This window comes from Hippocampus zosterae, chromosome 7 (genome assembly GCF_025434085.1).
Source record: "Hippocampus zosterae strain Florida chromosome 7, ASM2543408v3, whole genome shotgun sequence".
Lineage (NCBI taxonomy): Eukaryota > Metazoa > Chordata > Actinopteri > Syngnathiformes > Syngnathidae > Hippocampus > Hippocampus zosterae.
This window is the reverse complement of record NC_067457.1, coordinates 349,493-358,875: the sequence shown is the minus strand read 5'-3', so window position 1 is coordinate 358,875 and position 9,383 is coordinate 349,493. Positions and strand designations below refer to the sequence as shown.

General features: G+C 51.6%; 2 protein-coding genes across 3 annotated transcripts; one reads left to right on the top strand and one right to left on the bottom strand.

The window, feature by feature from the left end:
* Window positions 1-181: 181 nt before the first annotated feature.
* On the top strand, window positions 182-4,292 carry casp7 (caspase 7, apoptosis-related cysteine peptidase). Its single transcript, XM_052069486.1, has 7 exons — window positions 182-350; window positions 609-724; window positions 2,417-2,568; window positions 2,668-2,796; window positions 2,869-3,044; window positions 3,132-3,270; window positions 3,347-4,292. Exons 2-7 carry the CDS (start codon window positions 609-611, stop codon window positions 3,571-3,573), a joined length of 939 nt encoding a protein of 312 aa, XP_051925446.1. The 5' UTR covers window positions 182-350; the 3' UTR covers window positions 3,574-4,292.
* Window positions 4,293-5,872: 1,580 nt separating this feature from the next.
* dclre1a (DNA cross-link repair 1A (PSO2 homolog, S. cerevisiae)) lies at window positions 5,873-9,366 on the bottom strand. Of its 2 annotated transcripts, XM_052069383.1 has the most exons (9): window positions 8,734-9,366; window positions 7,657-8,577; window positions 7,430-7,563; window positions 7,233-7,351; window positions 6,998-7,141; window positions 6,785-6,930; window positions 6,530-6,684; window positions 6,312-6,453; window positions 5,873-6,140 (listed from the first exon to the last, which is right to left on the bottom strand). In XM_052069383.1, exons 1-9 carry the CDS (start codon window positions 9,071-9,073, stop codon window positions 5,977-5,979), a joined length of 2,265 nt encoding a protein of 754 aa, XP_051925343.1. In that variant the 5' UTR covers window positions 9,074-9,366; the 3' UTR covers window positions 5,873-5,976. The 2 variants fall into 2 exon arrangements, with proteins under 2 accessions (XP_051925343.1, XP_051925342.1); XM_052069382.1 differs by having other exon boundaries at window positions 6,998-7,351.
* Between the last annotated feature and the right edge of the window lie 17 nt (window positions 9,367-9,383).

Here is a 9,383-nt window from a genome sequence, read left to right as displayed (position 1 = left end):
TCCCCCAAAAAGTAGAATTTAGTTTAATTGGTTGTTTTTTCGGCATAACATCATGTTTCAATAGTTTACAATAGTGTAACGCTTGTTTTAATGCCGTTCAGAACCGTTCCAATATGGCAGCGACGCACACGTTTTTACGACAAGGAAGTGTCGCTCATACGGCAGCCGTAGATTACGTTAAATCGTGACGTAAGACGTCGTGACGCTCCTTGGAGATTCCCCCGTCAAACTTGACCGAAGAGTTTCCAGGTGTTGTTTTTGAGGAAGTGAAAGCGTGTCGCTGGTGAACAAACGACATTTTTTAACAGCAACTTGAGTGACCTGGCGTCTTGGCGCTATAACAACACAACGTGAGTTTGTGATAACGTGGTCACTCTTCCCTAAAATAGTTCGATAAGCGTTCCAAAACTCATTTTCTCCGTAAACGACTAGCAAGATGGAATCGGATTTGCCAATTGCACTCGCGTTAATAAGTCGCTTATTGTCTCGTTCCTGAAATAGCTGAATGTGAATCAGCCTTTTTCGTGATACGAAGCATTGTAATTGCGTTTCATGAAAAAAAAAATGTAAGCGAAACAGTGAAAGTTTGGTCATATGATGCTCAACAGATGGCTGGAGAATCTGCAGAGAAGACCCATCTTGGAGATTTAGAAGAGAAAGAGGAGATGTCGATGGACAGAACAGACGCCAAACCTGACCGCAAGGCAAGGTTTTTACTCTTTGGGTAAGTGCACACGAAAACGCCTTTTTTTTCACTGCCCTCGTGTGACTCCGCAGCTCCAGACAACAGTGGGTGGGGCGGGGGCAGGGGCGGGGCATATGACATTAATGTGGTCATGAAAGGGTCGCCACCAAGTTGGCAATTCAAATTGTGCAGGTGATGAGAAGACCTGGTGAGGTTTAGAAAATCCATCTCACCTCATGATGCATTCAAAGATACCTCCAGTATAATTAGACCGGACATACAAATACAAAAAATAAACTGCGGCTGTGTCATGAGAGCGAATGACTTCAGAAAAAGGCACAACAATCTATATTTTATTCGAATGTATTTATTGATTCCCGGCAGATTAATCTCTTCCTTCCACTGCCTTCAGTGCATGTATATGGACGATACTTTTTTTTTGAATTGTTGCCAGGACACCTTTGATCAAATTATTGTGTATCCGCAAAATCTTAAAGAACAGGAATAAGTATTTGCTTACATTGAAAATTGTTCTGCCCTATCCCCGTTGACCCCACGTGTGGTCACGGCGGCGTGAGGTTCGGGGGGCCCTCGGGTTGAATAGGCTGTTAGAAAGCGCTGGTGCGGTTGTGAGGTTGCTGACTCAGGGGGGGGGCTGACAACGCGCCCCATCCCCCCCCGGCAACATCTCCCCCCCCCCCCCCCCCCCCCCCCCCACACACACACACCTCGGGCCCCAGGGCTGGCGGCGGCCCATTCAGGTTCTTCATCCAGCACAGAGAGCATGTCAGTATCCTAGCACTCAGCCCCCCCCCCAAAAAAAAGATCAGCTGGAGAAACAAACTCTTTTGCAGATGCAGAGTGGCGTAGCGCTCAATGACGAACCCAGGTAAGTGGATGCCACGTGATTCTCGGCGCCCTCCTCCTCACCGCCGCGCCCTGCCCACCGCCGCTCTTTGCTGCCCACCCTCAATTGTTCGCTACGGCACGTTGGTGCAATTTAGAGGCGGGAGGGGGCGTAAGGCCGTCAAATCGCAAGTTTAATAGAATATGAGCGCGCTATGCCGCGAGGTCTTTGTTGACCTCGTGGGCCAGGCCCTTCTGGAACGCGCCGCCCATCTGGATGGATCGGCCAAAGAATGCTAACATGGCAGCCGCGTCAGAATAGCCGCGGGGACGTTTGCGCTCACTCACTCCGCTGTGCTAATCTTTCCATCCCGAAAGCGCCGACTTCGACCGCCATTTTGCACCTTGAAATGTGTGACTCTCGGATTCGGGTTTAGGCTGCGTTACGGCGACCGCATTTGGCCAGCGGGTTAATGCCTTATTGCAAAGCATATGTACTTTTGGGTCTCTGAGTAAGTACTTTGCCCAGTTTGTTTTTAGAATTATTATTATTATTATTCCTGTGTTGAAATACAAAATGATACAATAGAGGCTGATTTATATAGCGATCATTTGACTCGAGTTTAAGAAGGATGTCATCAGTTTTGAATGACTTGATCTGAGACCCGCAGGGGGCAGCGTGAATAGTTTTTTTTTTAAACCAATTCAGCAAATGCTGTTGTATGTATTAACCAGCGTGTCGCGGCGACGTGGTCCGCCGTCGCGGTCCTCCGTCATTGCAACGGTGACAGCCACTTAAGCACCCCGAAAAAGGGAAACGAGCCGACGCGTCGGCCGCATGCGAGTCGGATCACCGAAACGTCTTGCCGCCGTGTCTGTTTCCAGCAAGAAGAATAAGGATGGCCAGACGCGGGAGCAGGAGCACTCTTCGGAAAGCCATTACAGAATTGTCTCGCCAACATTCCAGTATAAGATGAGCCACGGGCGAGTGGGCAAGTGCATCATCATCAACAACAAAAACTTTGATGAAAAGACAGGTACAAGAGCAAAAGAAGCACACATTAGACCCCCCCCCACCCCCCCAAAAAAAAGCCAGGCTTCCGATCACACCCGCGTGTCTCCCTTCCCGCCGGCAGGAATGAATGTACGCAACGGGACGGACCGTGACGCCGGCGAGCTGTTCAAGTGCTTCAAGAGCCTGGGCTTCAACGTCTTCATCTACAACGATCAGACCTGCGAGAAGATGGAGCGTCTCCTCCGAGAGGGTGAGCGCGGCGCTCCTCGCCAACTCGCTCCATCCCAAACGCATCCCAGTGAAGTGCGTCCGTGTGCGTTAGCTTCAGAGGAAGACCACAGCGACAGCTCGTGTTTCGCCTGCATCCTGCTGAGTCACGGCGAAGAGGGCATGATCTACGGCACGGACGGCGCCATGCCCATCAAGACGGTGACCTCGCTCTTCAGGGGGGACATGTGCAAAAGCCTGGTGGGGAAGCCCAAGCTCTTCTTCATCCAGGTAGGGACCCGAGGCAAGACGGGGCGCGTACGCGGCACTTCCCCGCTCGTCCCTTAAGTTTTCCGGCCCATGCGTTGACGGCGCCAGGCCTGCCGGGGTTCCGAATTCGACGACGGCATCCAGACGGATTCGGGTCCGCCCAACGACACCCTGGAGACGGACGCCAATCCCAGACATAAGATCCCCGTGGAGGCCGACTTCCTCTTTGCCTACTCCACCGTGCCAGGTGAGCCCCGCCGTTCCGACGTCCCGCGCGAGAGCCGCGCCCGCGATTCTCAAGAGTGGTCCCGACCCCCGGCCAGGCTACTACTCGTGGAGGAACCCCGGGCGCGGCTCCTGGTTCGTGCAGGCGCTGTGCAACGTCCTCAACGAATTCGGCAAGCAGCTGGAGATCATGCAGATCCTGACGCGCGTCAACTACATGGTGGCCACCAGCTTCGAGTCCTGGTCCGAGGACCCGCGCTTCAGCGAGAAGAAGCAGATCCCCTGCGTGGTCTCCATGCTGACCAAGGAGCTCTATTTCAACTGAGCGCCGCCTCTTGGGGGGCCGTCCATGCGGCGGTCCCGGAACCATTCAGGGATCGTTCCGGCCTGGCGGGAACAAGCGCTGCGCCTGTCCAGTGGGCCTGAAACGGAATCTTTTTACACCGCCACTCCGCTTTCACGTGTTGATAGTGAAACCTCTTCTGCCCCCCCCCCCACCCCCCATCTTCTTCAGGTTTCTCTTCACAACAGTGGCGTCACGTTTCATCGGATCTTTGCCAGCAGGCATCGTGAGATATGCATGTTCTTCTACTCCCACTTCACTTTTATTGCCGCCGCCATTTTCTCGTGCCACAAATGACCCCAACCAGAGTGTGCTTTCAATCCTGTTCCTGCGCGTGCTGGGTCACACGAGTGCTGGGACATGTTTTCAAAATGATCCCTTTCCATTTCAAAGCGACGGTGGATTTTCTCCGGAGCGCTCCAATGAAACCTAGTCCAATACCATACGCAGTTGTATTGAACAACAACAACTTTATTGAAATTCACAGCGATGGTGTCGTCTCTCCTGATTATACTCTTAACTACCTCCTGAACATTCGTTAGTTTGTTTGGTTGTCTGGGGGTTTTATTTTCATTCGGTGTATAAATGAAGCATTTAATAGAATTTTTAATTGATCATATTAACACAGTTATGGCACAATTGGTGCCACAATGAACACAAAAAAAATCATGTAACATATCAAGTCAAATCAAAAAGAAAAATATACAGTATATATCTATTTTAATGGATAATAGCACAATTATGGCCCAACGTCGTCGTGTCACTCACAGAGGCAGCTATTGACCATGGCAAGTGTGAACCACCCGATCTCCGTGTTCCCGCACTCAAGCGAAACCAGCGTGTTCTTTTCTTTTCTTTTCTTTTTCCATCAGTCTTTTAAGAACTTGAAAACACACTTCCATGCCGAGCACCGGCGGCGAAAGTGCCATTGATCCGAGTAATGCCAGACTTGCCATTTTAAAACCCAAACCTGAGTATTGATCCCTCAGGATCTCTGATCAGTGACGTGGTGCCCAAACTGTGCGGAAAGGAGTGTTTGTGCCATTTTTTATTTTTATTTCGGGGTTCAATTTTAAATGCTTTATGGCAGGGGTCCCCAAACTACGGCCCGCGGGCACATTTGACCCGGCCCTCTAACCCCCTCCTGTTGTCCTCGGGTCACTGTGTCAATAGTGTTATTATTTGTTTCCTGACTTTTTTTTCTGTAAAGAACCTGGAAAGGGTTATTTGGTTATGTGTGGCTTTCTGGGAAACAAGACATTTTTTAAGGTCCCCTACGAACGTTGATGTTACAAACTGACACCGGCCCCCCCATCAGAGAAGGGAAAAGTTATGTGGCCCTCACAGGAAGACGTTTGGGGACCCCTGCTTTATGGTGTTAAATGCTGTTGTCCTTATTGATTGATTTGAAAGGATTTGGATGCATGCATGAATTGAAAAGAGAATATCATCTGAACCGGTGTTTAAATTGTAAAGATTGTTGAAAAGGAATCATGATAAAAAACATCCAAACAGAAGAATGCTTTCTTGTATTAAACATGAATGAATTCTGTAATGAGCCGAGTAGTTTGTAGCGCATCATACCACCTACATCCGAACAGTTATTTATTTTCTTAAATCATTGGTTGTTTCTTGTAAATAAAAGTAATATGTGTAAAGTAAACGGGGGTACATATACATTTCTCACATTTTATATTGAGTCCTACTCAATATGTTGCAAAGAAAAGTGAGATTCATATTTGAGGTGCTATCCGAGGAACACGAGACTGTCGGGAATTCGTTGATCCACTTTCATCACAGAAATGTGTTTTGAGAATTTAGGTTGTAGACGGACATCCTGAAAGCCCCCCGCTGAGAGGACACTTGAGATTGAAGCAGCTGGTCCGGCGTTGAACCCCCTGCGGAGAGGTGAGACACACACACACACGTGTCCGCAATATTCGTCCTCCGATCAACATTTTATTGTCGGTTCCCCGACGTTTTGATACATTTATGATGTGAATTTTGCAATAATTTTGTTTTGTTTTGCTCGCCGTTCAAGTCTTGAGCTCTGCGACCCGGAGGAGAGAGACGTTCAAGTCAAACGGAAGCAACTCGCAAGCGGCAGGAAAACCTTCGTTCTGTCTTTTGCATGGATCGGATTCGCTTGAGAGAAGGTACATATATTTTTTTTAAGTCTGTGTACGTGCACGCGTTACTTCGGATGGCTCCCACTGCGTTTCCCCAGCGGCCTTGACCGCAACACGAAGAAATTTTAATGTCAAAAGCAAACACATGTGAGTTAAAAGTTAAAACCATTTATTGTTGGAGAACAAAAAAAGTGCATCATAAACACTGCCGCAACATCATACATTTGCATCGTATCGTAACACGGCTGCCGTTTATTCACGTGCTCGAGTTTCCGCCGAGCCATTCACTAAAGTGCTTCTCCATGGCCTTTCTGGCGGCCCAGCTGCCATTGTTCACCGTGGGGACGATCCGGTGCGGGCGCAGCCATTGGACAAAACGCTTCAGCTCCGCAAAGCTGCTGTGCTCGCTGTACGGAATCCCTGGAGGTGAAACCAGAAAAATACATGACCATCGCTTGAAAGGAGAAGAAGCTATGCTGACAAAACGCGGACGAGGGGAGGTGAGGCCCAAGTTGGCTTTGCTGCCGAGAAGGAGAAGATTTGCAGGCTCAAACAAAGGCACCGGAGTCCAAACCGGGACAGGCCGCACACCATAGATTGAGACGTTGCCGCTGACGACGGGTCGAATGTCTTCCAGCGATGCCATCTGCTGGCTGAAGGTCCAGCCGGTGGGCTTGAAGGCCACCAGACGATCGTACTGGCCGGAGAACCTCGCCAGGTGCTCCCGCAGCTTCTGCGGAGGGATCATTCCTGGTCAAAGACTCGGTCGACGAGAACGATGGCGACACCTTCCCGCGGCGTTGGCCTACTCTGACGTTGAGTTGCATCATGGGAAGCACGTGGACCCGCGCCGCCGTCCAGTCGGTGGTCAAGCGGCGCTTGATGCGCTCCGACTCCAGACAGCACATGGTGTTGTACTTGTCCCGGGAGAGGCACACTTTGGAGCCCAGAACCTCCGCCGCGGCTACAGAGAAAGAAATGATTTCACCGGATTCTTATTTGTTCCTGGAGAGGAGAGAAGAAAAAAAATACAAATCACATGTTGGAAGCAAGGAGACACTCACCCAGGAAGACCTTCTCCTTCCCCACAGAGTAGGATCCGCACACCACCAGGGTGCGGGGGTGCAGCGTCACCGACTCGAAGCTGGTGCTGGCGGCAAAGTTGATGACTTCCTGCTGCCGGGGGAACGTGTACGCCGGGCCGCAATACCTGCCAGGATCAAGCGGTTAGCGAGCCGACAATTTCTTGGGCAGTGCGCGCCGAGGGTGTTGCGTACGTGGTGTCCAGGTAGAGCGTGTGCACCCTGCAAGCCAGCAGCTCCGGGTAGGCCTCCATGGAGGGATCGGCTCGGAAGTCGCCCGTGTGGAGGACGGTCTGGCCGTCGGGCAGGAAGAACAGCAACATGGCCGCTCCCGGACAACTGGATCGATTCCCGCTCGAGATTTGAGTGCATGCGCAAATGGCAGATGGCAGAAGCTCGCAAAAGAAGACGAGAAACGACATTGACGTACTGGTTGGCGTCGAGTAGGGTGACCTGCGCCCCCTCCACGCTCACCCTGGTGTTCATGGGGAGGATGTGCACGTGCTGCTCCGCCACCTTCAACTTACTCTTCACCAGGTTACCTGTGATCTGGAAACGGACGCTTCCAAACATTAAGACTTACCGCAAAAAAAAAAACGGGTGGGGGAGGGGGGCATCTTGGCTTACTTTGTTACAATAGATGGGAAATGTGGACTTGCTGGTGAGCCCTCCGTAATGGTCCGAGTGGAAATGGGTCAGGAAGTAGGCGGTGATGCCTTCAATGGCGCCATACCGGAAGGCATCGATGGCAAACGTTGTGCCTGAGTAAAGGATAGATTCAAAAGTCACCTGAGACTTGCTGGTCAAAGAGCTCCAGGGAGAAGAAGCCATCGTCAGAGAAGGGGGCCACTTACCTGGAATCTTTTTATAAAACGGACACCGCCGTGGTTGTGCATCCGCATGGTGATCTCTGCTCCGCCCTTTGGTCCGCCTCGTTGCCGCCTCCACCACATCGCCACCGTGACCGCCATCGTCCCCGCCTCGGTCCACATCAGCGGCCGCGTTCCTCATCCTGTTCCTACCGGAGGAAGCCCCGCCGGCCGCACTGCCAGAAGTCTCCGCTCGCTCCTCCGCCCTCAATGCTTTGAGGCCGAAAAACACCCCGATGTCCGTTTGCTTGAGTCCGGAACCTCGACCCGCCCCGCTCGGACCCTTACGACGAGGCACTGTGCTGGACCGGGAGGCTCCGAAAGGTAAGCCTCGAAGACTTTCCCTCAATTGCTCCAATACCATTTTCTGGGGGGACCCAAGGCTTCCGCCGGCAATCGGCGAGACTCTCCCGGTGTCTTCGGGGCGATCCCTTACATCCGGAAGCGGCTCGTCTTCGCTGAAGAGAACCATGGAGTCTTCATCTTCGGATGCGTCTTCATGAACCGCGTCTTTGTCAGCGGGGAGCTCGGAAAGAGGAGAGTAAGATATTCGATCCTCCCCGTCCTGAGACGCTTGCTCTTCCGCCGGCGTCTCCGTCCTATTTCCTTGCGAGGGGGTAACGGACGAACGGCCACCGGAAGACCAGCCTTTCTTCTTCATGTCGTCCGGACCGGGCGAGCGCAGCGGCAGCGACGGGGTGCCGTTCGTGGCTTGGGATGGCGGTGGCGAGGGTGGCGCCTCCATGTGGTCTCCGGAGGCAGAACGGCTCGGACTACGGCACTCGCGGCTCTCCGAGTGGTTCGGCAAAGCCTGGCCGTTGGCTCGAGCGTTGGCCAACTGCGTGTGCTTGAACTTCTTGTAGTGGTTTGGGATGGAGGAGGAGCACAGGAGACCATCGGGACATTCTAGAAGAGGGACAACACACGCATGGGAAACCCACGCTGCACTGAACGCATCAGTCTGAAGGAGACTGGTGAAAACCATGGACAAGAATGGACCCACCCACCCAAAATTGCCCATAGAGGCAACACAAAGCTGGGGGGTTCCAATTAGACACCTACCTTTGCATGTGTCCCTTGCCTCGTCCAGACATTCAGCAACATGCCATCTTTGCGACTGCACCAATAAAATACAGAATGGCATCTGGCAAATGGGACAATAGGCTTCCTTTGCCTCCTTTGCAAGTGATGACGAGTTGGCATCACATTGTCCATTGTTTCCATTGGCGGCGACGTCCCTCGGGGTGGTTGGACTATCTCGGGTGTTCCATGACTTTAACTCCGTGGTGCATCTTCTCCTGGCCGCATTTCGACGAGTGCACGACGATTCGCGTCTCTTCTTTTTCTTCGCGAGGGGTTTATACTCCCAAATATCACTTTCGGAACCGGTTTTCTGCGACATTTGGGGTAAAAGCGAAAACTTCCGCGCGTCACACAACACAACACGACGTGCACAAAGCTCTCGTAATAAGAAGATAATTAACGGCTATTACCATTTGGCTTCAGATGAGTGTCGGGAAAAATATATTAACTAGACCCCGAACAATTATGAGGTGGAAATATAAATTGACGTAATCGGCTGATCGGAAAAGCTTGAATGAGGTTGACATCAGGCGCTTCTCGCCGCTATGCCAGGTTGAATTGGGTAAATGCAGAACTTGAAACGAAGCAGCACTTTCAAACAATTTGACGGGAATATCCAAACAGGAGAG

Coding starts and splice junctions, on each gene's coding strand:
- casp7 (XM_052069486.1), top strand. CDS start 609: ATGGCTGGAGAATCTGCAGAGAAGACCCATCTTGGAGATTTAGAAGAG. Junction 725..2,416: donor GCAAGGTTTTTACTCTTTGG/GTAAGTGCACAC, acceptor GTCTGTTTCCAG/CAAGAAGAATAAGGATGGCC. Junction 3,045..3,131: donor CCAAGCTCTTCTTCATCCAG/GTAGGGACCCGA, acceptor TGACGGCGCCAG/GCCTGCCGGGGTTCCGAATT.
- dclre1a (XM_052069382.1), bottom strand. CDS start 9,073: ATGTCGCAGAAAACCGGTTCCGAAAGTGATATTTGGGAGTATAAACCC. Junction 8,578..8,733: donor GGCAAGGGACACATGCAAAG/GTAGGTGTCTAA, acceptor TCCCTCTTCTAG/AATGTCCCGATGGTCTCCTG. Junction 6,454..6,529: donor TGATGCAACTCAACGTCAGA/GTAGGCCAACGC, acceptor ATCCCTCCGCAG/AAGCTGCGGGAGCACCTGGC.